This window comes from Ogataea angusta, assembly GCF_019207475.1.
Source record: "Ogataea angusta isolate 61-244 chromosome Unknown 61-244_NODE_6_length_652341_cov_89.526226, whole genome shotgun sequence".
In the NCBI taxonomy this organism is placed as follows: domain Eukaryota; kingdom Fungi; phylum Ascomycota; class Pichiomycetes; order Pichiales; family Pichiaceae; genus Ogataea; species Ogataea angusta.
In genome coordinates this window covers 363,178-390,762 of record NW_025065220.1, presented here as the reverse complement: position 1 = coordinate 390,762, position 27,585 = coordinate 363,178, and the positions used below count along the sequence as shown (strand labels likewise).

At 54.1% G+C, this 27,585-nt stretch overlaps 14 protein-coding genes across 14 annotated transcripts; 8 read left to right on the top strand and 6 right to left on the bottom strand.

The window, feature by feature from the left end:
• Positions 1-34: 34 nt before the first annotated feature.
• Positions 35-4,570, top strand: KL928_003256 (uncharacterized protein; the record flags this gene model as incomplete). Its single annotated transcript, XM_043203823.1, has 1 exon — positions 35-4,570. One exon carries the CDS (start codon positions 35-37, stop codon positions 4,568-4,570), a length of 4,536 nt encoding a protein of 1,511 aa, XP_043059509.1.
• A 388-nt stretch (positions 4,571-4,958) lies between these two features.
• On the top strand, positions 4,959-6,410 carry KL928_003255 (uncharacterized protein; the record flags this gene model as incomplete). Its single annotated transcript, XM_043203822.1, has 1 exon — positions 4,959-6,410. One exon carries the CDS (start codon positions 4,959-4,961, stop codon positions 6,408-6,410), a length of 1,452 nt encoding a protein of 483 aa, XP_043059508.1.
• A 79-nt stretch (positions 6,411-6,489) lies between these two features.
• KL928_003254 (uncharacterized protein) lies at positions 6,490-7,323 on the top strand (the record flags this gene model as incomplete). The annotated part of the gene is made up of 1 exon (XM_043203821.1): positions 6,490-7,323. One exon carries the CDS (start codon positions 6,490-6,492, stop codon positions 7,321-7,323), a length of 834 nt encoding a protein of 277 aa, XP_043059507.1.
• An 11-nt stretch (positions 7,324-7,334) lies between these two features.
• KL928_003253 (uncharacterized protein) lies at positions 7,335-8,272 on the bottom strand (the record flags this gene model as incomplete). The annotated part of the gene is made up of 2 exons (XM_043203820.1): positions 7,335-7,760; positions 7,838-8,272. 2 exons carry the CDS (start codon positions 8,270-8,272, stop codon positions 7,335-7,337), a joined length of 861 nt encoding a protein of 286 aa, XP_043059506.1.
• Positions 8,273-8,324: 52 nt separating this feature from the next.
• On the bottom strand, positions 8,325-9,395 carry KL928_003252 (uncharacterized protein; the record flags this gene model as incomplete). Its single annotated transcript, XM_043203819.1, has 1 exon — positions 8,325-9,395. The coding sequence occupies one exon, from the start codon at positions 9,393-9,395 to the stop codon at positions 8,325-8,327; it is 1,071 nt and encodes a 356-aa protein (XP_043059505.1).
• A 40-nt stretch (positions 9,396-9,435) lies between these two features.
• Positions 9,436-10,212, bottom strand: KL928_003251 (uncharacterized protein; the record flags this gene model as incomplete). The annotated part of the gene is made up of 1 exon (XM_043203818.1): positions 9,436-10,212. The coding sequence occupies one exon, from the start codon at positions 10,210-10,212 to the stop codon at positions 9,436-9,438; it is 777 nt and encodes a 258-aa protein (XP_043059504.1).
• An 88-nt stretch (positions 10,213-10,300) lies between these two features.
• Positions 10,301-11,008, top strand: KL928_003250 (uncharacterized protein; the record flags this gene model as incomplete). The annotated part of the gene is made up of 1 exon (XM_043203817.1): positions 10,301-11,008. The coding sequence occupies one exon, from the start codon at positions 10,301-10,303 to the stop codon at positions 11,006-11,008; it is 708 nt and encodes a 235-aa protein (XP_043059503.1).
• A 76-nt stretch (positions 11,009-11,084) lies between these two features.
• On the bottom strand, positions 11,085-15,569 carry KL928_003249 (uncharacterized protein; the record flags this gene model as incomplete). Its single annotated transcript, XM_043203815.1, has 1 exon — positions 11,085-15,569. The coding sequence occupies one exon, from the start codon at positions 15,567-15,569 to the stop codon at positions 11,085-11,087; it is 4,485 nt and encodes a 1,494-aa protein (XP_043059502.1).
• Positions 15,570-15,702: 133 nt separating this feature from the next.
• Positions 15,703-16,299, top strand: KL928_003248 (uncharacterized protein; the record flags this gene model as incomplete). Its single annotated transcript, XM_043203814.1, has 2 exons — positions 15,703-15,775; positions 16,010-16,299. The coding sequence occupies 2 exons, from the start codon at positions 15,703-15,705 to the stop codon at positions 16,297-16,299; spliced, it is 363 nt and encodes a 120-aa protein (XP_043059501.1).
• Positions 16,300-16,391: 92 nt separating this feature from the next.
• Positions 16,392-17,966, bottom strand: KL928_003247 (uncharacterized protein; the record flags this gene model as incomplete). The annotated part of the gene is made up of 1 exon (XM_043203813.1): positions 16,392-17,966. The coding sequence occupies one exon, from the start codon at positions 17,964-17,966 to the stop codon at positions 16,392-16,394; it is 1,575 nt and encodes a 524-aa protein (XP_043059500.1).
• A 406-nt stretch (positions 17,967-18,372) lies between these two features.
• KL928_003246 (uncharacterized protein) lies at positions 18,373-18,573 on the bottom strand (the record flags this gene model as incomplete). The annotated part of the gene is made up of 1 exon (XM_043203812.1): positions 18,373-18,573. One exon carries the CDS (start codon positions 18,571-18,573, stop codon positions 18,373-18,375), a length of 201 nt encoding a protein of 66 aa, XP_043059499.1.
• Positions 18,574-19,337: 764 nt separating this feature from the next.
• Positions 19,338-22,478, top strand: KL928_003245 (uncharacterized protein; the record flags this gene model as incomplete). Its single annotated transcript, XM_043203811.1, has 1 exon — positions 19,338-22,478. The coding sequence occupies one exon, from the start codon at positions 19,338-19,340 to the stop codon at positions 22,476-22,478; it is 3,141 nt and encodes a 1,046-aa protein (XP_043059498.1).
• Positions 22,479-22,559: 81 nt separating this feature from the next.
• On the top strand, positions 22,560-24,311 carry KL928_003244 (uncharacterized protein; the record flags this gene model as incomplete). The annotated part of the gene is made up of 1 exon (XM_043203810.1): positions 22,560-24,311. One exon carries the CDS (start codon positions 22,560-22,562, stop codon positions 24,309-24,311), a length of 1,752 nt encoding a protein of 583 aa, XP_043059497.1.
• A 269-nt stretch (positions 24,312-24,580) lies between these two features.
• On the top strand, positions 24,581-27,580 carry KL928_003243 (uncharacterized protein; the record flags this gene model as incomplete). The annotated part of the gene is made up of 1 exon (XM_043203809.1): positions 24,581-27,580. One exon carries the CDS (start codon positions 24,581-24,583, stop codon positions 27,578-27,580), a length of 3,000 nt encoding a protein of 999 aa, XP_043059496.1.
• Positions 27,581-27,585: the final 5 nt, after the last annotated feature.

Genomic DNA, 27,585 nt, shown 5'->3' with positions numbered 1-27,585 from the left:
TGCAAGGATTCATTTTTTTCACGAAAATTATTTTATGGACCGTTCGCTAGACCAGTGTTTCCGCACTCCGCTGGCGAGTCCATCGTCGAGCGCGCTGAACGGCTGCTTTGTTGCGCTTCTGTGGTGTGTGCTCTCGTTGATTTTCGCTTTTTGTTGTCTCTACCAGCTTCTGCTTGGAGGCGTTCGGGAAGCTACCTGCAGAGGCGCATGGACCAGATACCAGCGGATCAAGCTGGGTCTGGTTGCTGCGTTTGTGGTGGTCTACGTGCTTGAGTTCCATGAATTCAGTTTCTCGAGTTTGGAGTCCACTGTGTACACTCTGCATTTGATTACGCTGTGCTTAGTTTTTTCGCTCCATAGCATAGAGACGGCCCGTTTCATTGTCCAGCCAGGGTCGTTGCTCTTCTTTTGGCCATTACAGACCCTGCTCGTGGCCATGATGGCATTCCAGCAAAATTTCAGTTCTTACAAGCTCGTCGACAACGGTATTTTGCTGGACTTGATGGTGGCTCTGGGTCTGGCTATCACAGTGGCCGAGTACTGGAAGTATCCCGTTTCCTACGAGCTGATCAACTATTGCGTCGACCACAACATCGAGACAACACAGGTGAACCTCGTTTCCCTCATGACGTTCACTTGGATGAACGACCTCATCATGACTGGATATCGGAAAAAGAGCCTGGAGCACAGCGACCTGCCACCGCCGCCCGTTTTGGTCACAACAGCATATGCAGCTCCCAAGCTTGAGCACCAGTGGCGCAAGGAGCTCTCGAAAAGCAGGCCGTCACTGCTGATGGCACTGATCCGCTCGTTTGGCTTCCCTGTGATGATCTCGCTGTTTTACGACATGTCAGACAGCATCACCTCTTTTATTCAGCCACAGCTGCTCAAACAGCTGATTCGGTTCTTTGGTAGGACCGACGACCCGCCGATCATCATTGGGTTTTCGCTTGCCATTGCGATGTTTCTTCTGTCGCTCTTTGAGGCTCTGATGTACAACCAGTATTTCATCAAAACAGTCGAGGCCTCTTTGGGCACCAAGGCCGGCCTGATGAACCTGGTCTACTCGAAATCGATCAAACTGTCACCAGAAAGCAGACTGCAGCGCTCGACCGGTGATATCGTCAACCTGATGTCGGTGGACGTGACGCGGTTGCAAGAGCTGACTTCCTACGTTCAGACGCTATTTAGCGCTCCAACTAGGCTTGTGCTCTGTTTGCTGTCGCTCCACTCGCTGCTTGGCAACGCCACATGGGCGGGAATCGGCACCATGGCCATCATGATGCCGATCAACGCGTATCTGGTGCGGAGTCTGCGGAAATTCCACCGCGAGCAGATGACTCTCAAGGACCAGCGGACCTCGCTGGTGGCCGAGCTTCTGCAGAACGTCAAATCCATCAAACTGTACGCTTGGGAAAAGCCTATGCTGGAGAGACTGTCGGAGGCTAGGAACGAGAAAGAACTGCGCAACTTGAACAAAATCGGTATACTTTCTGCCGTGGTGAATTTCGCCTGGACCTGTGTTCCATTTTTTGTGTCGTGCTCCACGTTTGCGATTTTCGCGTACACCTCGAAAACGCCACTGACGCCGGAAATCGTGTTTCCGGCCTTGTCGCTCTTTGATCTTCTCTCCGACCCGATCTTCGCCATTCCGGCGCTCATGACCGCAATGATCGAGTCCGGAGTGTCTCTTAAAAGATTGACGGATTTTTTGCTTGCCGACGAGATAGACAACGAGCTGTTCACCAGACTGCCAAAGCAAACCAATATTGGAGGAGTTTCTGTGGAGATAGACAACTGCAACTTCCTGTGGTCCAAGATCCCCCAAAAATACAAGGACAACTATGACGAGGAGCAAAATATTGACGAATCCAAAGTGGCATTGAAAAATGTCAGCTTCACCGCGAAAAAAGGCCATCTGACGTGTATTGTGGGACGCGTGGGAGCCGGAAAATCGACATTCCTCCAGTGCATTCTCGGAGAGCTCAGCTCGCTGCCTGTGGACCCCCAAAAGAAACAGATAATAGCAGTCCACGGCTCGGTGGCATACTGCTCGCAGGTTCCGTGGATCTTGAACGCTTCGGTGAAAGAAAATATCCTGTTTGGCCACAAATATGAGCCCGACTTCTACGAGAAGACCATAGAGGCGTGCCAGCTGAAGCCCGACCTCGAGATTTTGCCAGACGGTGATGAGACGCTTGTTGGTGAGAAAGGTATCAGTCTCTCTGGTGGACAGAAGGCCCGGCTGGCTCTTGCCAGGGCAGTCTACATGCGAGCCGACGTTTATCTGCTGGACGACATTCTGAGTGCCGTCGACGTCCACGTTGGACAGAAGCTGATCCGCGACGTTCTGGGCCCAGACGGAATTCTCTCCACCAAGGCCAAAATTTTGGCTACCAACAATATTAAAGTTCTGAGTCACGCGGAAAAAATATACCTGATTTCCAACAACGAGATCTCCGAGTCCGGCTCGTTCGACGAGGTGATGGCCGCTAAGGGCCAGCTGTTTGCGTTGGTGTCCGACTTTGGCCAGAACGCTGAAGAGGAGGACTCTACGTACATACAGAGCTCGTCCGCATCGACGGTTGCGGAAATCGACAGAGACATTGAGGAGGGCGGGTTCGAGTACGCGGGAGTCGAGCCCGCAGACCTGGTCAAGGTGCCGTCTCGAAAATCGGTCGGAGCGGCCAGCATGCTGTCTCTGGGCCGCAAGCAATCTTTGGCCAAGATCGAGCGCAGAACCGCCCAGAAAGAAGAGAAGAAAGAGAAGGGTCACGTGAGCTTGTCTGTGTACAGCAACTATGCTCGTGCGTGCAGCTACACGGGGATCTTCAGTGTCTGTGGCCTGATCGTGATCACTGTCGGGCTGAGTGTCTGCGGCAACTACTGGCTGAAGCACTGGGGAGAGCAGAACGACAAGACGGGCTCCAATGACCACGTCGGCATGTACGTTGGCGTGTACGCTCTGTTTGGAATTGGCTCGGGTCTGTTCACGCTTTTCAGAGCCATGATCATGTGGAGCTGGTGCTCGATCCGGGCGTCGAAGAAACTGCACAACGACATGGCGACTGCGGTGCTGGCGTCGCCGATGTCGTTCTTCGAAACCACGCCGCTGGGAAGAGTCATCAACCGTTTCAGTCAGGACATGTCCAAGATCGACTCTGCGCTGCCACGGGTGTTTGCTGCGGTGTTCAATTCTGTCGTCAAGACGATCTTCACGCTCGTGATCATCGGGTCTACCATGCCGCCGTTCCTGCTCATCATCGCCGCGCTCTCGGTGGTTTACCTGTACTACCAGAAATTCTACATCATTGTTTCGCGCGACCTGAAAAGAATCGTCTCCATCACCAAAAGCCCGATTTTTGCTCATATCCAGGAGTCGCTCTCGGGCGCAGAGACTATCCGGGCGTACGACCAGGAGTCGAAGTTCGTGTACAAGCACTGCTCCAACATCGACCTGAACCAGGTCTCTGCGTACTGCATGAAGTCCGTCAACAGATGGCTGTCCACCAGACTGCAGTTCATCGGGTCTGTGGTGATTTTTTCGACCTCGACACTGGCCCTGCTGTCTCTGCGGACGAACCGCCCGCTCAGCGCGGGTCTGGTCGGTCTGGTGATGAGCTATGCGCTCAGAGTCACCAGTTCGCTGAACTTTATCGTCAAACGGTCGGTCGAAATCGAGTCGGACATTGTCTGCTGCGAGCGGGTATTTGAGTACTGCAAGCTGGAGCCCGAAGAAAAACTGCAAAACCCTGCAAGTCCGCCGCCAAGCTGGCCGTCAACGGGCACCATCGAGTACAAAAACTACTCGACCCGCTACAGAGAGAACCTGGACCCGGTGCTGAAAAATATTAATTTAAGCATCCGTGCAGGCGAGAAGATCGGGATCGTGGGCCGCACGGGGTCGGGAAAGTCATCGCTGATGCTGTCGCTGTTCCGGATCATCGAGCCGATCGAGGGCCACATCGAGGTGGACGGCGTTAATACCAGCACGCTGAACCTGCACGACGTGCGCAGCAACCTTGCAATAATCCCGCAGGACGCCCAGTGCATCAACGGCACGGTCCGCTACAACCTGGACCCGCTTGCGCAATACACAGACGCCGAGCTGTGGAGATGCCTCGCGCTAGCCGGATTATCCGATCACGTGACCAAGATGGCGAGAGAGCAGCAAGTGGAGTCTGGGCTGGAGTGCATGCTGAGCGAGAGCGGGATGAACCTGAGCGTGGGGCAGCGGCAGCTGATGTGCTTGGCCCGCGTGCTATTGCGTTCGCAGGAGTCTCGTGACGAGAGCGTGAACCGCGCCAAAATTCTCGTTTTGGACGAGGCCACTTCGAGCGTGGACGCGCAAACCGATAAAATTATTCAGGAAACGATCCGGTCCGAATTTAAGAAACTTACGATCCTGACGATTGCGCATCGGCTGGACTCGGTTATGGACAACGACCGGGTGCTGGTGCTGGAAAACGGAGAGGTGCAGGAGTTCGACAATCCGCAAACGTTGCTGGAAAACCCGGACTCGTACTTCTACCGGCTCTGCGTTGACGGCGGGTATGTGAAGAGGGGATGAGATGACATCACACGGGTGACTTTATCCGGCTGTTTTCGTCGCACCTGCATGGCCACGGAAAAACGTGTGCGGTTTTTACGAAAAAAGCCAGTCGCTATTGTTTGCTACAAAATGTCGAGTTACTTTTTCAGCAGAGGCTGGTGCGCACCCTAATAAATCTGGAGACTTTTCTATTGTTGAATAATGCAGTAATATGACCCCCGGGAAAACCCCAGTATATGCTTATAGTGGATGCAAGTGGAGTCAGGTGGAGTTTGCTGGAGAAATGTACGCCGAGGGGTGGTGCGTTGTCCTGAAGAATTTTTCCGAACCACCTGAGCGGAATATAAAAAGAGGTTTATTTTCAGTTTAGAAAAGTTAAAACATTTTATTATTTTACTAGCCTATAATGACCGTCGACGATAATTCGCTGCCAGCAGACCTGGCCAAGGAGATCGAGACCTACAGAAAGCTGTTCTGGGTGCCAACCGAGACTCTTCACAAGGTCATCGAGTACTTCATCGAAGAACTCGAGAGAGGAAACGCGGACGGAACAGATCCTACCGGTATCCCTATGAACCCTGCGTGGGTGTTGGAATATCCGAACGGTTCGGAGACCGGCGACTACCTCGCCATCGATCTGGGAGGAACCAACCTTCGTGTAGTCCTTGTTCACTTGCTGGGAGACCACAAGTTCACCACCGAGCAAACAAAGTACCACATCCCAAGCCACATGAGAACCACCAAGAACAGAGACGAGCTGTTCGAGTTCATTGCCCAATGTCTGGAGGATTTCCTACGCTCGAAGCACCCAGACGGAATTCCGTCCGACGCGGTTTTCCCCCTGGGATTCACTTTTTCCTACCCGGCCACGCAAAACAGCATTTTTGAGGGTATTCTCCAGAGATGGACCAAAGGTTTCGATATTCCTAATGTCGAGGGCCACGACGTGGTGCCTCTTCTGATGGAGCAGGTCGAGAAGAGAGGCCTGCCTATCAAGATCGGTGCCCTGATCAACGACACCAGCGGAACTCTTGTTGCCTCTAGATACACTGACGAGCTCACCGAGATGGGCTGTATTTTCGGTACTGGTGTCAACGGTGCATACTACGACCGTGTCAAGAACATCCCTAAGCTCCAAGGAAAGCTGTACGACGATATCGACCCAGAGTCTCCTATGCTGATCAACTGCGAGTACGGTTCTTTCGATAACGCACACAAGGTTCTTCCTAGAACCAAGTTCGACATCAGAATTGACGACGAGTCTCCTAGACCAGGCCAACAGGCGTTCGAGAAAATGACCTCCGGCTACTACCTGGGCGAGCTTCTCAGATTGATCATGCTCGACACCTACAAAAAGGGCCTCATCTTTAAGAGCTACACTGAATCCTCCGAACAGATCAAGTATCTCGAAACCCCATACTTCCTGGACACCTCCTTCCTGTCGATCGCCGAGGCAGACGACACTCCTTCCTTGAGCGTCGTCTCGAACGAGTTCTCCAACAAGCTTTTCATCGACACCACGTTTGAGGAGAGACTGTATGTGAGAAAGCTGTCGCAATTCATTGGTACCAGAGCAGCCAGACTCTCGATCTGCGGTATCTCTGCCGTCTGCAAGAAGATGAACCACAAGAAGTGCCACATTGCCGCCGACGGATCTGTCTTCCTCAAGTACCCATACTTCCCAGAGAGAGCAGCACAGGGTCTGAGCGACGTGTTTGGCTGGGAAGGCATCGACATGAAGGACCACCCTATCCAGATCAAACAGGCCGAGGACGGCTCTGGTGTTGGTGCAGCAGTCATTGCTGCGCTCTCGCACGCCAGAAGAGAGAAGGGATTGTCTTTGGGATTGAAAAAATGAGTTTCGGATAAAGTTACGGCAAGTGTATATAAACTATAAAGAAGTCTTGAGTGCATATATTTTTTTTTTCTTATCTTTAATGAACGTTCTGTCTTTCTCGTCCCATGTTGTCCATGGCACGGTAGGTAACAGGGCGATCCAACTACCGTTGAATCTGCGTGGATGGAACGTCGACTGCGTCAACACGACGAACCTGTCGAACCATCCCGGCTTCAGAACGTTCAAGGGCTCCAAGACCGACGCGGCTACAATCGCAGACATTTACGAGGGGCTAGTGGAGATTGGGCTGGAGTACGACGCCGTCATTGTTGGGTATGTCGCGAGCGTGCCGAATCTCGAGTGCATCGCAGACATTCTGGCCAGACTGAGCTACAAACCGCTGGTGGTGCTCGACCCCATCCTCGGCGACAACGACAAGCTGTACGTCGACGAAAACCTCATTCCTGTCTATAAACGCATTCTGCAGGACCCAGCCGGCCTGGTCACGCTGACATCGCCCAACCAGTTCGAGATAGAAACGCTCACAGACACCAAGATCTCGGACTGGAGCTCGCTTACCGCGAGTGTTACCCGGTTCTACGATCTCTACAACGTGCGGTACGTGGTGATCACCTCGGTCGACCTGGGCGGCACAATGTACTGCATAGGGTGTCTGGACAGAGACACGACGTTTGCCGTCGCGGTCGACCAGGTTCCCGCGGTGTTCTCCGGGTCTGGAGACCTGTTTCTCGGTCTGCTGACAGACGTGTTCCACCGGACCAAAGACCTGGAAACGTCGCTCAAACACACGGTCGACGTGGTCCAGCGGGTTCTGAAGCGCACCTTGGAGCTCACCGACGCAAAAATGAGCATCGGCAGCACGCTGTACATCCCGTCGCTCAAGCTGGTGGAAAGCATGGACATAATAGAATAGATTAATCGGTACTATCTAATTTGGTATTCATGCGGTTCATGTTGGCCCTGGCCTGTTTGATCAGCTCGTCGTACTCCGTCTTGTACTTCCTGCGCCACTGCGCGCCGTCCTCCTCGACGTCGCCCGCCGTTTTGCTCAGCGAGTACGTTCCTTCCCATTTCATGAGCCGGTTGATCAACACGCGGTCGTCGACGGGGTTTACCGAGTCCAGGTTCGCGTTGTACATGCTGATGAACTCCTTCATGCGGGTCTCCATCTGGTGCCGCGTCCCGCTTGTCGGAAGGTTCCAGTGATTGAGCTTTTCCTTGAGCTTGTTGGTGGATATGGTCGGGTCCAAGTTGGTGATTTTGGACTTCTTTCTCACGAACTCTGGCTGTGTCTGGGGCGTGCGCTCTTTCTTGAAAAAACTGGAAATCACCGGCCGGCTCGGGCTCGGCCTGGCCCGCTTGTTGGCCAGACAACTGTCTATGTGGGATGTCTGCAGCTCGTCCGCAGACATGAACGTGGAGCATACCGGACACTCCACGAGCGGGTCCTCCGCCGCGCGTTTCTTGCGCGACTCGTATCTGAGCGGCACTGCGGGCTTTTCCGGCTCTGGCACCGCTACAGGCTCTGGAGTGTTATTCGCGGTCGGCCTGTGTTTGTCGAGCAGTTCTGGCCGGTTTCGCGTGAACCACGTGGAAATCTCGTCCAGAAGAAGCACCTTGCGCAGCTTGCTTTCGTACGTCTCCTCGTGGCACAGAGGACACTTCTTGTCGCTCTCCAAACTGCGTCTGATACACACAGAGCAGAATATATGGTCGCAGGACGTCAGCACGGGGGCCCTGAGAAAATCCTTGCAAATGTGGCAGCGCAGAAGCGAGTCCAGCTTGGACAGGTTCGGGAAACTGGTGTCGGCCCAGTCGCTCGGGTCGGTGATGGAGTCGAGCGGATCGGTGAATGTCGCCATCGGTTATCTTTACAAATATTTTTCGGTTGCGCGACGCGTCGATTTATGTACACTATGGAAATTTGGCCCAGCCAGGGTCTGGAGCACAGTAGCTCCAGGACCCTTGCACCATGTATTTGCGGGCATGCAGGTATATCACGAGCTCCTCGGGAGTCGGGTCGACGTGGTTCGGGAACCCGCACACCTCGCACTTCCCGGGAAGCGATATGGCACTCAGTAGCTGTTCTGCTTTTTCTTGGATCAGAGAAAATTCTTTACTGGACGGCCGCGACGTCATGGGTGCGCCCAGGACCCCAGAAGGGCCATAAAGAGGGTCGTTCACAATCGGGTGTCCCAAATTTCGCAGATGTATTCGGATCTGGTGTTTTCGGCCTGTCTGGAGCACGCATTTGACCGTGCTTTCGTCCAGCTCAGAATTGTATTCAAGCAGCGAAAAGTTCGTGGTGGCCCTCTTCGGCGCGCCCACGCCGCCGTATTGATACTTCTTCAGAGGGTCGACGACCACCACGTTGTCGTGGCACGCCGCAGAGCCCGGGAACCGGCCACGGACGCGTGCTACGTACTCTTTGTGCACCCTTTTTTTGTCGTCGATTTCCTCCCGCAGCTGCTTGAATTTCGCGAGATTTTTAGCCATAATGAGCACCCCAGAAACAGCCTTGTCTAAACGATACAGCAGATGGAGCTGGCTCTGCCCGTGTTCGCGCTTCAGAATCTCCAGCACAGTGTTCTGAAGGTATCCTGACGTCGAATGCACCGGAACCCCTGCCGGCTTGTTCACCACCAGCATCTCGCTGTCCTCGTGAAGGACGTCTATCGGGGCCGCGATGACGGGCTTCTCGTGCTGGTGTATACTGTTGCTGATTCTGTCTCCGCGCCGCAGTTTTTCTGTTCGCAGCTGTGCGCCACGCACGGTCTCCACGCCTGCTGGCGTGCGTCGCCAGACATACATGTCTCCAGAATCGATCAGCTCGCTGAACCTGCCGATGTCTCTGCCGCGGAAATCGGTCGCCAGCACCTCCAGAAACGGTTTCCCGACCCAGCGCGGCCTCGCAACGGCGGTGATGCGTCTCATGTACGGCTCAACATGCCGCAGACCGTTCTTGACATACACATTGGGAGGCATTCTGTGAAGAAAAAAAATATTCCTGCACAGCCTGATGATCTCAGAGCAGCTGGTGCACCACTGTCTGGCCGTTTGATCTGTAGGAGAGGACGATGGAGTCAGTCTTCAGAGACTTGATGTGGTCGTACTGGATCGTCCCCGTGAATGTGATTTTCGCGGTTCCGGGATCGACCTCGTCCGACACCAGATCGAACGTTGAGGACGCCTCTATAGATCCGCCCACTATGAGGTTGTAGTCTCTCTTGTTGCCGTAGCGGTTTTCCACAGAGTCCAGCGTGAACGACCCGTCCGAGGTCATGGGCTCTAGCAGGCCGTTCAGGTCGTCCTTCAGCTTCGGCGCAAACTCGCGATGGCTCCATCTGAACTCCGGAGGGAACCATCTTTTTGTGCAGTCGATTTCGAGGCCTTCGAAAAACACGTTCTTGTACTCGATTTTGACGTTGAAGCTCAGAAACTCGCCCAATTGCAGGGGAAGCCCTAATGTGTTTTTTATTGTGTGGTTCATGGATAGTTTAGAGAGGAGAATCTCCTTGGTGTTTGCCTTTAGTTTGTCGATATCAATGCCTTTGGCCTCTTTGGAGCGGCCCAGAGGCAGCGACCGGGCGTAGAGCAGCGGAATGAACGCCGGCCTGGAATTGTAGGAGTTGTAGCCCACGTACGCTGTCACGCCGAGCAATGTGGGGAGGAAGACCTTGACGAGTCGCATGCCGAACGACGACTTGGTCTGCGAGTACTTGGCCTTGACGGCCTGCTGCACCGAGTCCAGCAGCGGATCGGCGACTCTAATTGGCGTTGTCGAAAAGACTCTTCTAAACATATTGTAGAAAAGATAATTTCCCCAGGCTACCGCATTAATTGATTAACTAATCCGAACAATTTTTTGACTTGATACAGAACTCTTGATTATGCCAGCCGGAGCGCCTCTCGCTTCGCGATGGGCAGACGACACCGAAGCAGTGGCGACGGCCGTGAAACAGGATAAAAAGCTGACGGGCAAGCGATTTTCAGGAGAGCCAGCGTCTCGCGAGAGCCACAGTCGAGAGAGCGACAACACTCAGTTTTCGGACTCTGTGGAGGAAGTGAGCGACGACTCGGATTGGGAGATTGTGCCTGTGTCGAAGGGGGCGCTGTCAAAGAGCGCTCAGAGACTTTTGCCGGTGACAACTTCTGCCGAGAGTCATAAGACCACGGCGAAGCCAGAAGGGCGAGAATCTCGAGAATCTCAAGAGTCGGGACACAGTCCTAAAGAACGATCAAAGGACAAACCAACTAAACCTAAGGAGAGCCGCAGGGAGCCCCAAAAGCCGCGCAACTCGCTGCTCTCGCGGATAGATCCCCAATGGAAGGCGCCGCCGTTGCAGAGCCGATATGCCGACCCTGGACCGGGAGAGCGTTCCCGCCAGGATAGATCGAAACCTCAACGGTTGCGCGCGCGCGAAAAGGACAACCTCACGGCCAAGGCCCCGCGAAGCAAAAAACCTGCTACGGAAGCCGCTTCGCCAGACCCGTCGCTCATCCAGAAGAAGAACGCTATGGAGTTCGAGAAGAAGCTCGAGCAGTTCAAGCTGGGGTCCTCTACAGGCGACTGGGCAGACGACTTTGAGTGGTACTGATAGATAATAATTAGTGATATTAAATAATATTACAATTTAATTAATTTCCTGCGTATTGAATAGATGGTAATTAGAATTAGTTTTTCTTGCCGAGCTTCTGCCACCATTTCTTTGGCGGCGCTTTCTCGTCGTCCTCCTCCTCAATAAAGAAGGTCTCTTTTTCGACGCGACTGCGCTTCTTCGGCACACGGAAGATGTAGTAGAAGGCATATGTACAGAGAATGTTGATTGCCGTGTACGCAATGATCAGCCCAAAGTTTCTCCACATGTGCTCGGGGTTCATGTGTCTTTGCAAAAGGAACTGGTTGGAGTTGGACATCGAGCAGAATTCGCACATGTCTGTGGCGTCCGCGTTCACCACATACCCGCCGCCGTTCTTGGTGATAAACTCCTCCAGGTACTGGCCGCACGTTTGGCCGGAGACAGGCGGGAACTTGACGTACTCGTCGCTGGCACAGCGGATTCTCGTGTCGCGGATTCCCGCAGGAACAATGCCGCCGATCCACCACGTCAGCGGAGAAACGTGGTACAACCAGGTCCAGAAACCGGTAGGATAGATCAGCACGCCGGAGAAGTTCATCGACAGCATAAACACCATGAACGAGTTGTTCATTCCGTTGGCCATCACCTGCAGCCCGAACGAGCAGAAATACCCGAGAGTCGTGGCGTACATGTAGAAGAACGTCAGGTACAACCACACCAGGCCGGCGCGCTCAGAAACGGAGTTCGTCTGCTCCGCGTCCCTGTACAGGCCCAGGGGCAGGTACCACGTGACAAAGGACAGCGTGCCGGTGATGAAGCTCCACGGCAGCTCGGCCGTGAACGTTGCAGACACAAACGCGTACCAGCTGTACAGTTTCGACGGCCGTTCTCTCACCTCGTAGACGTTTCTCTCCTCTTCGATCAGCGGGAGCAGCTGCTGGAAATACACCATGCCGGACATGCACATGAGATATATGGAGAGCATCTGGTCCTGGAGGCCCTGTTTGGTGTGGTTGGCGTGGAAAAACGTGAACCCGTTGAACATGGACACACCAATGGCCATCAGCAGCTTCGAGTAGATGTAGGACGGTGTACGGATGTACTGCTGGACCATGCGTTTGGTGACGAGATGGTACTGGGTCGCAAACGACGTGGCGAACTGGCGCTGTTTGGCGTCTTCCTGCTGCGGTTTCTCGTCGGCAATTTGTTCCAGTCTGTGCAGCTCTTCGAGAACACCAGCTCTTTCTGGAGAGCTAGTCCACACCTCGTGGTAGTCTCTTTTTGCGTGCGACCCGGGCGCCGCGCCGATGACTTCCAGCATCCACTCGGCCGGATTGGCGTGCGGAGGACACGGCTTGGCGCCGTTCTTCTCAAAGTAGTCAATTAGCGTCTGGCAGTTAGGCCCCAGCTCACCGAAATACACGGTTTTTCCGCCGGCGGCCAGAAAAAGCAGCCTGTCAAACTCCTGCAGAAGCCGGGCCGACGGCTGGTGGATCGTGCACAGAATGGCCTGGCCGCTGTTGGAGAGTTTGCGCATGAGCTGGCAGATCGACCAGGCCGTCTGCGAGTCCAGGCCCGACGTGGGCTCGTCCAGGAACAGCAGCAGCTGCGGCTTGGCAACGAGCTCGACGCCGATGGTGAGTCTTTTGCGCTGCTCGATGTTGAGGCCCTGCCCCGCCTCGCCAACGACGGCGTCAGCATAGCTCTCCATCTCCAGAACACGGATAATCTCCTCAACGTAGTCGTCTTTCTCCTGCTTGGACACAGAAGCGTCCTGGCGCAGATACGCGCTGAACCGCAGAGACTCGCGCACCGTGGCCGTCTGGATATGGAGATCCTGCTGCTGCGCGTACCCAGTAAACCTCTGGAACGACTGGTTTCTCTCCTGGCCGTTGACGAAGATGGAGCCGGTCACCACGCCGATGGTGACTCTGTTGGCCAGCACGTCCAGCAGCGTGGTCTTTCCGGCGCCGGACGCGCCCATCAGCGCGGTCAGCGTGCCGGGCTTGACCCAGCCGTCCACGTGGTCCAGGATTCTCTTTGGCTTCTTGCCGACCTTGATGTCGAAACACACGTCTCTCCAGTGGAAAATGCCGTTGCCGGTAGCAAGCCGGCCGGAGTCGGAGGACGACCCGGCCTCGTCCTTGGCGTAGTTGAGGCTCTCGATGTTGTTGGCCGTCTCGATGTCGCTTTTCGCTCTGGTGTGAGTCGGGGTCTTGAACCAGCTCGACAGGAAAAGCAGCACGTCTCCTTTTTGCATGGCAGATTTCGAGTTCTCCACCAGCAACAGGTACACTCCAAGGAAGAAAATCGCAAACGAGAGATTGATGCCCCAGTTTCTCCATTTGTGCTTGGCGTAGTACTCGTACGCCAGGGCGATGTACTTGGATCCGGAAATGCTTGTTTCGCCGGCCTCGGCGCCCAGCGTGTTGCAGATAGTGTTTTCCTGGGGCACGCCGGGATAGCCAGGAATAAAATCGTTGCACTCGAACTGTCTGCCGTGGAACTCGTTTGCGATCAGCGCCTCGAACGCGTACGCGATCGGGTCCAGGTAGTTGATCCATCTCGACCAGCCGTGCATGTCCTTGACCGGAACAGCAAATCCGGTATAGAGCACGAGCAGACTGACCATAAACATCGACGGAGTCATGGCCTCGGACAGCGTGCGGAACAGCGACGCGAGCGACCGCATTATGTGCGACATGGTGAACGTGCTGGTGAGGTTGATGAGCAGGTAGAAGAAGAAATTGCCCGGGTTTCTGCGGAAATTCACCATAAAGTAGAACACGAGATTGAACCCGGTGTTGATGACGAGCTTGTTGGGAATCTCGGTGATGACAGACGCGAGCGCGTCGGTCGACGGGTGGTACAGGGCGTACTTCTTGTGTTTCTCGGCGATCTGACGCGCCTCGAAACAGGCAATCACCTCCATCATCGCAGACATGGCATTAAACATGGTTGCGAAAAACATACACGCTCCGCGGTAGTAGAGGTCCGAGGTGGTGTCTTTCAGGTTGTAGTAGAGCGACGAGATCACGAGCGAGATGGACACGCGGAAAAAGATGTGGAAGTATAGCATCGACGGGTCGCCCTTGATTTTCCACCAGTATCTGCGCATGTTTTCTCTCACCTGCGTCCAGTACGTGGATGTGTACGGAGACCGCGAGCGCGAGCCTTTCTCCTGTTTGGCGATGTGGGACTGGTGAAACTGCTCGCGCAGATCGCCCTCGGCGCTCTTTTTGATGTACGCGTCGGTCTGTGCCACCATCTCTGCGTACTCGCGCGACTCGCGCCAGTACTCGTTGAACTCCTTTGGCGTGCGCGGAACTCTGTTTTCCATGCCCTCGCGCACGAGTCTCTCCTTCGGCGAGGTCAGCGACGTGAGAAAGTCTGCCGTCGTCTGTCTCGGAGGACACACATAGCCCATTTTCTGGAAAAACTGCTTTGCCTGCGAGGCCGGGCCGAAGTAGATCTGGTAGCCCTCGTAGAGCAGCAGCACGTTGTCAAAGAGGTTGTACGAGTCCTCAGAGCACTGGTAGACCGACGTGATAGGCGTGGTTCGCAGCACGGTGGCAGACGTCTTCAGCGCGCGCAAAAACTCCAGCGCGGTAGCAGAATCCAAACCTCTGGTGGAGTTGTCCCAGCACTGGATTTTCGAGCCGCACAGCGACAACTCCGCCGTGGAAACACGCTTGCGCTCGCCGCCAGAAACGCCCTTGACGAAGTCGTTGCCCACTTTCGTGTCGGCCGTGTGCGACAGCCCGTACATCGCCATGTACACCTTGGTCATGTGATCGGCATATGCCTGCGCGGACACGCCCTGCGGCCTGTTTCGTGGGGCCTTGAGCTTGGCTGCGAATCCCAGCGTCTGGCGCACCGTCAGCTGCGGGTAGTGCTCGTCCTTTTCGGCCGAAAACGTGACCTCTCCCCTGTAGTTGGACTTGATGTCCTTGGGGCTGAAACCGTCGTACGAAATCACGCTCTCGGGAGCCACTTTGAACCCGTAAGTCTGCGACGCAACTGTCTTGAGAAAAGTCGAGCACCCGGCGCCCGGACGGCCCAGAACAAGCGTGAACGTTCCGGGCAAAATCAGGCCGTCCATGGGCTTGAGAATATCGAAGTACCGAGACTCCACATGTTTGCGGAAGGTGTTGTTGAAATTCTCCATCACGAACTTGATGGGCGCAGTCAGAACGGTCGTTTGGTAGTCCTCTGAGGAGACAACACCGCTGGCACGGAGGTTTCGAAACGCAACAGAGAGAGTGGCAGGCTTGTAGTATTCTGGGTCCGAGTCTGTCAGTTTGCGCATGTTCTGAATCCAGAGCTTGGAGTCGAAATCGTCCGAGTCCGGGTTCAGACGCGCGTCGACGCCGTTCTCGACAAACGGGTTCACGCCAGGCACCTGGGAGTAATTTGTGAGCGTCCTGATCAGCGAGCGAGCGTCGGTGTCGTTCTTGTCTGTCTCGTACGCAGAGACGTGCGAGAGCTCGCGGGCAAGCCCCCTGACCTGGGTTTCGACGTTGGAGTCAAACCCCAAGTACTGGGAGTCTCCCGACTTCACTGAGATCGAATCTGACATGGCTGGTTGATGTTTGGATGTTGGGGCAGGACATAAATATATATACACAGTATTTTTCGAGCCCGAAAAATCTCGGTGATAGCTCGCTCTCCCGAAAGAATGCCGAGACGATAACGGTACAGGATACTTAGAAATGATCCGGAGTTCGCAGCGGAGGGAAAGGTTCTGGGCGTTTGCGGGCCTGCTCAAAGGTGGAAAGGGACCGTGTTCGGTCCAAGAGCGAGACTGCGGACTCTGCAAGACGTCCCCGGCAGCAGACATTACATTACTCTAGACCGGCTTTGGGCTGGCTGGTGTAGCACACGGCCAGTCTGACAAGCAGCCGCAATGCACCAGGCTGGATCTCTTGGTATCATGTGTTGCCTGCATTTTGGTCTCTCGGTTCGGCCTGCTTGCCAAGCCAGCGAAGATGTACACGAATATGTACAGCCCCATCTGAGATCGACGCGCCGACTCCAAAATTTCCAAGCGTCGACAGACCTGTCCATCTGACGATTTTTTTCTTAATTTTGTAAAGTATCATTGGCTGAATAAACCTAAAAATACAACCATGCCTAACAGAGTGATTGAGCTGCAAAAGTTCTACCAGAGCACCAACAAGCCTATCTACATGGCCCACCCAAGATCCAAGTACTACTTGATCCCGTACGCGCTCGGCCTGACTCTTTCTGTCGGTGCCTCGCTGTACTACACCGGAAGAGCCTGTTTCGGACTCAAGGCTGGCCAGTGAACGGGCTAGAAGTGTCCTCGCGCCAATTACTCATGCTAAATACACTGTTTACAGAGACCTGAATACATTAAATTCACCAAACATACCGTTCTTCACCTGTGTCTGGCCTCCAGCATCATGCTGTATTTGGAGGCCATGTCGTTGTCGCTCGTCGCGATTCTCGTGTACCTGTTTTTCAGGTGCTGTAGCAGACCGTCCACGTCGGGGTCGGACGGCCGCTGGAGCGTGCCCACCACCATTGCGTTGTACACGATGATCATGTGCATCTGGTCCGACAGAAACGCAAAATACGAGTCGTCGGTGATGGAAACGGCCAGCTTGAGTATCTCGGCCGAGTGGAAGTAGGCCGCCTCGTACGCCTCTGCGTTCTCGCGCACCTTGTCGAGGTCGGCGTTGTTCTCGCCGAAAATCAGCAGCAGCTCTGCCAGATGGTAGTCGATCTCGACAAACTCGTTGGCAGAGCTCGTGAACAGCTCCTCCCACTCGGAAAGCCACCCTTTCATCTGGCTGCGCACAATGTCCAGGCTCTCGCCCAGATGAAGGTACCGGTACGCAAACAGGTAGACCTCGACCTCTGCGATGATCCGGTAGTCGAAGTTGGTGGACAGACTGTGGTCGTAGAACTTTTTCGGGGTCAGCGTGCCCAGCGAATAGGAAGACTGTTTGCCAGAGAGCAGCGAGTACGCCAGATGGATGAGCACGAGGGTGTTTATGATTCTGTACGAGGTGAGCTCGTTGAACTCGAATTGCACGAGCGCCGGGTCGTACAGGTACTCAAAGAGCCCGTAGCTGTTGAGTCTCAGAAACAGATGGATGCCCATGTGCGACAGGTACCATCCGTCCAGACGCAGCTCTGCAGACTCGTCGCTCAGACTCACGCTGTAGATGGAGAGGATGATCAGACACTGGAGGAACTCGAGTCGTTTCGGCATGTTGATCAGGCTCTGCTCGAGGTCTCTCTTGATGATGAGCAGCATCTCGTGGTAGACCAGCTCTTTCAAGTTCGGGTCGCCGTATTTCAGCGAGAGCGCGCACGCGACGGTGAGCAGCAGCGGACACGTTTTGCGGATATGCGTGAGCAGCTGCGGCGTGCTGAACGTGTCCGGGAACGAGATCCAGCGGCCGTACCTGTCGCGGAAAATGTCGAGCAGCTTGGCGGCCTGGTCGTAGCTCAGCAGCTGGATGGACACGATGTCCGTTTGCGTGTTTTCGAGCGAGGGCAGCAAGTTGAGCTGGTTCAGCACTGCGGGCGGGAAAAGCGAGGTGTCCGGCTGCACGTGGGCCACGAACGCGAGCGGCGACGTGCTGATGGTGGTGATCGGCCGCGAGGACATGTTGAGCTCGTACGAGTCGGAGATCGAGGCAGCCGGCTCGGGAAGCGTCGATTCTCTCAGTACTCGCAGAACCTCTCTCACGTCCGAGGAAATGGACGCGAGGCTCGTGCGCAGAGACATCTCGGCGAATTCCTGGGTCTGGGGCTGGGTGAAGGTCGGCGTGGAGGATTCTGGGGTATCGGGGGCCAGCGAGCACGGCTCGTTCAGAGCAAGACACCGGAGACAGCTGATGGAGGAGCCCGACTTCAGACAGCGTGTTTTCTTCTTGTGGCACAGGTCGCACGCCTTGGAGGTCCTGGTGTACCGCTCTTTTGTGCGTTTAGGAGGCATCATGCTTGAGATCCGGGGAAGGTGAAATATTTAGGTGAAATATTTATATTTGTGCAGCCGCGGCGAGCCTCGGGTAGGATATTTAAAGTTTTTTTTTTTTGCTCGCTCAGCAAGAATGACATATAGGTAGCGTTGCTAAATGCCAGTGGGGCATTTAGCCCAGAAAGGCAGGTGCACGAGACATGACGGTAAGCTCCTGTTCGCTGACACAGAAGGGAAACCCATGGACGGAGTCTAGAGCAGCCTGTGACGATTGCTACCACGCTGCTACAGCTAAATAAAACGGTTTTTTGGGTTTACATTGTTTTCTATACATAACTATGTTCTACGTTAGTACATCAGACTGACATGCAAATCATATTTTTTTGCTATCACGAATCAAGCAAAAACTGACTCATCACCATACTTACTACTCGTGCCGCGTTTCAGGTGCACGGCTTGTCAAAGCCGAATTATCATCAAGTGCCGGAGCAACAGTTGACCGTCGTGAGAAAGTGCAATCATCATATACGCTGGCCTCTGGCCAAGAGCGTCCACTGACGCTCTGAACCAGATCGAGCAGACTATCAGACCCAAGGGTGTCTTCAGAAGTCAGACATATGCTTGTCATTTTGGTTTGGTATCATCAGGTAGTCCTTATATGGTTTGCATGTCTTTACATGTCTATGGTTAGTACCTCAGAAAAGCATGAATGGAAATAATAGAAGTCTCGTCATCGTGAACCACGAATCTGACTCGTCATCAAGACTTCATCACCGTACTCACTTTCTACGTCGACAACGCTTTGGCGACGCATCAAACTTGTACAGCCAGCTCGTCAGTCACGGCGGGTTTCTGAGGCCCGCCTTTAGCATTGTCACTCATTTATGTTCGGTGCCCAGTGCGTATGTCCTCATCGAGCGGCCAATAGGCGTTTGAAAAACCCTTTTCGCAAAAACCTATTAGTTCTACTTGTTAGCGTTCATCTCTCAGTAATGGTGCAAAAACTTATCAACACGGATATTCAGCCAGTAATTCCAGCTTTGTTTTTGTTTCGTCATCATCAAGACTTACCACTTCTCAGTCAGAGACTTAAAATCATGGCAATCATAAACTCTAGTTTGATTGTTTGGATCCTCATCGAAGTGTAAAATTTTTCAGCTTCCTCACAGCTATTTATACCCGTGGCCGGCGTTACGTAAGCGGAAGCCGTCGTGAAGCTTGTTGTGAACACTGTCTGTAAAGCGCAGAGTAGGCGACGAAAACAGCCCATCCTCGCTGGCATGTGTCTGGAATGGCCTATGCTGCATGCAGGTCACCAACGGTGCCACGCTCAAAATTCACCCCCCTCCCTAAAAATATTATTTTATAATTTATTGTTTTACCTACCTGTCCATGTCCTCCACCTCTTTTGTGGAAATTGCGGTCCATCCGGACCTCAAAACGTCTACAGTGGTTCTCCCCCACTCAATCAGCAAAGCTCTCAAACAGCACTCGCTTTCAAGCGCCGACTTCCCGCAACTTCAGCCTCTTCAGTTTGAACAACATCTCGCGATCGGCGGCGACGTGGTGGATCTCAAGGCCCAATCTGCCATTTTCAACACCGTCTCGTATAAACTAGTTGCCGATGGCTACAGACTCACGCTCACGCCGCTTGTTTTGAACAATCCGTTGGACCTGACGTTCAAGTCTCTTTGTTTTGTTCTTCCTCAAAAAGCCAGGCCTGAGTGCGTGTCTGTCACAGATGCCGGGGCGGCGGTCTCAATCAACATACTCACGACAGATAATCTGCTTATTTCGTTGAATTTGCCGCTGGACTCATTCTTGTCCCAGGAAACACTGTCCCCTGTGACTTTTTACAACTGGTGCCAATACAGCATGCCCTACTCGTTCGACGTGCGAGCTCCTTTGTTTATGCGGTCGATCGACCCGAACACAATCATCGTGGCTCTTGAGGACGGCGGCCTGCTCAGAATGTTCAAGGAAACCATGGAAGACAAGTTTCTGGTGGTTCCGTTCAGCGACACGTCGTACTTCAACCAGTTCAGACTTCCGTTTTTTGGATCCAAGCGCAAGGACCAGACGGAGACGGTGGTCATAGATAACCGGCGGGTGGCGGTTGCAACAGCACTGGATTTCGTTGTGCTGGAGAACAAGCTCGTCACTCTGAGTATTGATAAAACCATCAGGTTCTGGTCGCTCGAGACGGGTGCTATGGAGAGAGAATTGAGTCTAAATGAGTTTCTGCCTAAGGAATTACACCCAGTGCACTTCAATAACCCGCCAACGCGACTGCTGGGTCTGGTGGGAAGATACCTCGCTGTTCTCGTTCCTGTTGGCGAGACGTCTCTGAAACTGTTTTCTGTCGAGCCAGACGAATCGCTTATTTTGCTGAACGAATACGTCCCTCCTGAAGTTGATAGATGGGCGTTCCACAGCATGGTTTTGTCCAAAGTGGAGGTGAATCTCCAGGTCAGTCTTTTATGGTCTCTCCACGGAGCTAGACGTGTGCTTTTGGGCCAGATTGACGACAAGCTCGAGATGAGCTGGGCCCATTGTGCTCCGCCGCTTGCAAACAACTTAGCGCAGTCCATTACATTTTTCGACGACGTCGATTTGTTGAACTCTCACTGCATGCAGTTGCTACAGGTATACGACGAGCACGTTGTGGAAAAGGTGCTCTCCATACTGGAAAAAAAGTATAATTTGGAAACTTCTGTTCTACCGCTGCCGGAAAAATTGCAACATGTGATTACACACGATTTGGACCCACAGGATTACCTCAACAGCCTCAAGAAACAATGGGTGAAATTCGACAACGCTTGCAAAGAGCTTTCCAGACAATTGGAGCCCTCAGTTGCAATGAATCTAGTGGACGGCATGCTTGTGATCCAAAAGACACACGGCCTGTCTGTGATTGTGCCTTCGTCGCCGTTTGATCTGATCTGCTACAATGACTCACTTTCGGACGAGGACCTGCAATATTCCAATGTCAACGCCAGAGAATTGCGCCCGCTAGCCAAATACGTGCTATCTTTTGTTGCCAAGTTTCCCCAGGAAGTTGTTTTCAAAGTGGTGCAGCGCGTTTGTGATCGTCCAGAAGCTGCAGAGCCGCAAATGAGCACCATTTTTCAGGAAGAACTGTCGCCTTTCGTCGACGAAGCTATGGTCACCGAACTGCTCACCGCTTTGAACGCATCCAAGGACACGATGCAGCTTTTTGAGTTCCTAATCAGCCTTTCGACTCTGGACAACGTTGGCTACGTTCCTATTGAGAAAGTCAGGTTTGGCAACTTGGGTGGCACGTTGTTGGTGTCGTCGCTGAAAAATAATCTGCTGCAGCAGAAAAAGCTGATCCTCGGTCTACTTCTGATCGTTCTCACGGTGGATATCAATCCGCAAATGGTCAGCTACTACACCGAGCTGGCAAAACTGTATAGAGGCGTGGAGCTGTCGTTGCAGGTACCATCGTCTTTGCTGCTGGGGCACTTAGAGGACATTTTCCAGGGCGGAGTCATGGTGAGAGTCAACAACCTTAACCATTTGCTAACACACGTTTTCGGTCTTTTGTTGCAAAACACGTTTGTTTACTCGATCGTGGCAAAGCTTGTTAAGGACGAAAGGTTCCAGGACGCACACTTGGCAAAGTATCTTCCAGAAACTGGAATTTCTAGCATTTTGAAAGGACTGATTTTGCTCAACACCAAGCACGGAAAAGAGGCGTTTGAGCTGTTCACCGCCAATGCAGACCAAATCACACAGGCCGCAAAGACAGCGTCTGCGGCAGAAAAAAGAGCATTGCAACCGGTGTCTGACTACACCAACCTGATATTGGTGGACTCCAAAACGGACTACTTCTACGATCTCAGCACTCTGTTCCAATCGAAACAGTTTGACCAGCTGGCTCTCAAACTGGCTCTGAAAGCGCTTGCGACGAAAACAGAGCTAAAAGATATTTCGGACGACCAGGCTATTCTGCTAAAAGTGTTCCAGCTGGCTCTCAAATTGCAGGAATTTGAACTGGCCCATGACACGATCCTGAAAATGCAGAGAAAATACAGAAAACACCCAGTCAAGCAGTTTGTGTACAAGTTGTTCCAGATGAACCAGATCCCGAAAATCCTGGATTATCCGTTCAACGAGGACGCGGACAAGGTGGACGATTTGATTTACAGTCTGGGCGAGTCAAGCGCGTTGAACAGCGATCTCAAAACGTCTCTCAAATACTACCGTATATGCTACACCTTGCGCCTCAAACAGGGCGACTACAGAGCTGCCGTGGAGGCGCTCTACCGTTTCAACAGCATCGGCTTGGAACTGATGAAACAGAACAAGTTCAACGATATCAAGCTCATCAGCGACAACTATCTCACAATCCTCAATCTGCTGTACACTCTCGAGGAGGACGACCGGTGGATTATCAAGAGGCCTGTCCAGCTGGTGCAAACGGCAGGCTCGCAGCCGCCACAAGAAAAGAAAAGCGAGCTAGTGTACTCTTCGGACTTAGAGAAGGAGTACCAGTCGCTGACGACGTAATAGATGATGTAAAAAAATAATATAATTTTCACACCCCCGGGTGTTTTCCAATAAAAAATCACCTAATTTTAATCATTTTCCATGCCAATTATTCCGCAACAGGGCAGAGTGGGGATTGTTGGCGGCGGGATCTCGGGGCTGACATATGCCTACTTCCTAGGCAAACTGCGGCCCGATGTCAAGATCGATCTGTACGAGAAATCCGCCAGATGCGGTGGCTACATCAGATCGAAACGGCTTGGCACCACCGAATACGATTCCCGCGCCAACCAGGACTACACCATTCTGGAAAAAGGTCCGCGTACCCTCCGCGGAGAAAGCCCGGGTGTCCTGCTGATTCTGGACCTGCTCTTCAAATGCAATGCCCAGAACGAGCTCCTTGGCATTTCAAAAAACTCTCTGGGTAATAGAAAATATTTATTGAGTCCATACTCTGACACAGAGGGCCATTCGGGAAAACTGAGCCCTGTGCCGTACTCGTTCGCTTCGTTTTTGCGGTTTCTGTTCGACCCGCTCGGCAAGGGTGTTCTGTTCGGCCTGCTAAAGGAGCCGTTTGTGAGGTCCAAATCGACACCGGACGAGACGGTAGAGCAGTTTGTCTCGAGAAGGTTCAACAAATCTGTGTCTGACAACGTTGTGAGCGCGATTATGCACGGAATCTACGCCGGAGACGTGGCCAAGCTGAGTGCTGCGAGCGTGCTGTCGCGGCTGGTGGACATTGAGCGCCAGCACGGGTCGATCGTCCGCTACGGAGCGTCGCAGCTGCTCCAGAGTCTGAAAAAAAAGACACCCGAGCAGCTCGCGCCAGAGGTCGAACTGTACTCGAAGGTGTTCAAGCCGGCGTTCAACGTGCCCAAAACGGCCCGGTTTCTGCGCAAATTCCCCGTGCTCACGATGCGAGACGGCCTCGAGTCGCTCGTGACCGTGCTCCAGAAAAACCTGCCCGCAAACGTGGCGGTGCACACAAACACGGCGGTGCGAGGTGTGGCCAAGAAGGAGGACGGGCTGGAGCTGACGCTTTCGACGGGCGAGACAGTGCGTGTGGACCATCTGCGGCTGACTGTGAACGGTCCAGCGACAGCCGCCGTGCTGCAGAACGCCGAGATCGGCGCGCTGGTGGCCCCCCTGGAGTACACAACGGTGGTGCTGGCAAACGTGTATTTGCCCGCTTTGAAGCTGCTGTCGCACCCCGGGTTCGGCTTTCTGGTGCCCAAGACGATGCAGGACGAGACCCAGCTGCTGGGAGTAATATTCGACAGCGACATTGAACAGAGCTCGAGACGGCTATTTTTCTACAACGACGTGAGCACCGAGCTGACGAGCGAGTCTCCGATCTCGGACGAGAAGCTGGCGAAGCTGGCAAAGGCGGTGGCCAACAGGGGCGCGGTGATTACAAACTCGTACACGAAGCTGACGCTGATGTTGGGCGGCCACCAGCTCAAGAAGGGCGAGGACCTGCCGACGCGGTCGAGAGTGCACAAGATTGTGCGCGACGTGCTGCTGAGCAAGCTGCACATCGACCTGGACAAGTGCAACGGGACGGAGGTGATCGAGATTGAGTATTGGACAGACGCGATTCCACAGTACCGTGTGGGCCACGAGGAGCTGAAGAAGAAAGTGGCCGAAGCGACGCGGCAAGTTTTCGGAGACAAGGTGACGCTGGGTGGAACGACGTTTGGCGATGGCGTGGGGGTTCCGGACTGCGTGGTGCAGTCGTTCACGGACGCGTACGGCGTGACGGTCGATTCGGAGTTTGGCCACGACGCTCAACAAAACGGGGTTTCCAACGAAAATCCGAACCCCCAGTCGAAAAATTATGCCACATATAGATAGAAAATATGCATGCACTGCTTTTTCTGGTAATGGGTGGCGGCAACCCCGGATTTGCGTCATCTTTGTGAAAAGATGCAAGTGTTGTAGGAGTCCGAGGCCTGCCGCGAGCCGGGCGAGGTAGGTAAAATAATTACGGGGTGACGCGGTGGCTTTGTAGGGCCGCATGGTCTGGGGATGGTGGAAATGCATTTAAAAATTTGCTGGTAGAATAGAAAAAAACGGCAACCCCCTAGTTTTACATATTTGATGGATAATATTTATTGGTCATCATGACGGACAAAGTAGTATCGATTACGCAGTACTCTTTGGATCCGGCTCCCGGGCTGGCGAACGCCACGCTGTCCGGCCTCGACACGGCCGCACACACAGCCGATTCGGACCTGTGCCAGGAGCCGATGCCGATTCCCAAGAAGAGTGCGACCATCAAGACAGATAAACCCCGTCCCCATGTTTGTGCCACGTGCACGCGCGCGTTCGCGCGGCTCGAGCACCTCAAACGGCACGAGCGCAGCCATACCAACGAGAAGCCGTTCCAGTGTGCAGCGTGCGGACGCTGTTTTGCACGGCGAGACCTTGTTTTGAGACACCAGCAAAAACTGCACTCGTCGCTGCCGACAAACAACAGGGCCAAGGCGCCGCGCAAGGGCCGCGGCGCCAAGTTGTCGCCCCGCGACGGCGAGGTTGTGAGTGACTATCTGAACGACAACATCAACATCGTCCGCAACAACACCAATGCGCAGCTGCCGCTGCCCAACAGCGTGAGCCCTCCGGTGGAGGAGGAGGACGCGGGCGGCCAGTTTTGTTCGCCGCGAAAAATGTCCGGCGCCGGCTTCGCTCACGACGACACCCCGTCCAGGGGTGCCTCCGTGGACGAGAGCACGGACGCAGACAAAAACAACCGCACAGCCCACCGCCACGCGTCGTTCTCGGCGGCCACGTCCAACTCGTACACGGGCTACAGCAACGACACGCCGCAGCAGGTCCAGTTCAGCTCGCCGCAGCTCCGGTACCACCAGGGCGACATTCTCTATATGGACCTGGACAACCTGGACCTGCACAGCCTGCACGAGCACACCGCCAACGTCCCGCAGGCAGCGCCGCCGGCCATCACGTCGCTGTTCCAGGGCAAGCTCACGAGCCAGGAGTTTGACTTCACCCCGGAAAGCAGCGTTTTCAGCAACAACTCGCTCACGAGCCCGGAAAAAAGAGACAGCAAGCCGTCGACCGACGACGACCAGCACCCGAACGAGGACTGGCTGTTCGAGTTCATCAACGCGCCGATCGAAATGGAGTTCCCCGCCGTGTCCAACCACATCGGGTTCACAGACTCGCCGGCCACCAACAACTCCAACCACTCTCCTTTGTCCAACGACTCGCCGACGAACGATCTCTCGCAGTTTTTCCGTTCCAGACAGCTGGATTTGTTCAAACACATCTCGTTCTCGCAGAACCAGCAGCACCCAGCCAACCCCGGCCGATTTCCCGAAATGGTGCGCACACATATCATGAACAAGTACCACCTAAAAGCGTCGCAGTTCCCGCAGTCCGACGACCTCAACCACTACCTGGCCCTCTACGAAATCGAGTTCGACAAGTACTTCCCGTTCGTTCACATTCCGTCGCTCAACGTCGAGCGCGACCTCGAGCAGATCCCGCTGCTGCTGTCGATGGCGGCCATCGGCGCGCTGTACTCGTTCCACGCGCGCAACTCGTCCACGCTCTTCAACTTCTCGAGGTTCCTGATCCACAACTTCATGGAGAGCCAGCTGGCACAGAACAAGTTCAACGAGGTGCCGCTGCACATCACACAGGCGCTGCTGCTGCACATGTTTCTGGGCATGTTCCACAACGACGTCGAGGTGACCAAGCTGACCTCGCGCCAGCTCGCGTCGCTGGTGTCGCTGGTCAAGACCACCAAGCTGGACATGCCGGTGGAAACGTTCCAGCTTCCGCCAACCATCACGACAGAGATATCCGGCAACTCGGCCCTCGTGAGGTCCTGCTACGAGTACTTCATCCGGGCACAGAGCAGGATCCGGACCGTCCACTGTCTGCACTATCTTTGCGTGCTGTTCGGGTCGCTGATCGGGTCACCCATCCAGCTCACCGCAGACGACATCAGGTGCGGGTCGCCGTGCTCACTGGAGACCCTGTGGAAAAGCAAGACGGAGTTCGAGTGGCTGACGGTGCTCAAGGAGAACAACGTGCGGGTGGACTCGAAATTCTCGCTCATCCAGCTCAGCAACGGGTTCAACTCCTACAAAGACCTGTGGCGCGACCTGAACAACCATACACTCGACAAGGAAATCGGGTTCAGGTGTCTGTTGTCGCTGCTGATGTCTCTGAACGGCGACATCCATCGCCAGCGCCAGGAACTGGCCAACTCCAACAAAAGCGTCGGAGCAAACATGGCCGAGTGGAGACTGGAAATCAGACCGCAGCTGGAGAGCATCATCAAGTCGTGGGAAAGCTGTTTCATCCGCAACGGGGGGCCGATCGTGCCGCGCGGGCAGAACCTGCACACCATCAGCCAGAGCCCTGTCCTGAAGTTGATTCTGCCGCTCCTGTCGTTTGCAAAAATATGCAAATGTGTCTACATTTCTCCAATTCTGAAAAAGGTCTGGCACAGAGACTGGGACGGGATGAACACGGAAATCAAAAACCTGACCAGCGACCTGGAGGCGCTGCGGGACTCTATCAACTACTCACTCGACATCATCAACCTGTGGGTCGAGATAATTTCCATCACCAACGATGCCGAAAAGACGTCTGTCAGAACCCCAATTTTCTTTTTAACGTGTCTGTTCACGTCCGCGCTCCTCATCTCGGAATACCTCTACACCACCGAGGAATGGGCCATCAACTATCTGACGGCGCCAGAAAAATTCAACGACTTGACTACAGCCGACAGAGTGCTGTGGCTCCGCACAGAAACCATTTTCAAAAAGGTGGAAGAGAACTTGCTACCAAAAGGGTCCAACAACTCGTCGTACTCTGAATTCCTGCGCATCCAAGCTAACGGCGCGTTGGACGTCGAAATTCTGGACGACGAAATAGCCAGACTGGCTTTGGAGCCGGGAGACCTACGTCCAATAGCCCAGATCATGATGAGTGCTAGACTGAGCTCGAGATGCCTGTCTTTGGGGGTCCGTATTTTGGCTGATGCGCCGGTGTGGCCTATTGCTCTCGTTTTTGCGGAGGCGCTGAAAGCTCGAGCAACAGCTATCCACCACACGCAGTCTCGTTTTAGTCCAGGATCGTCCCGTTAAAAGTA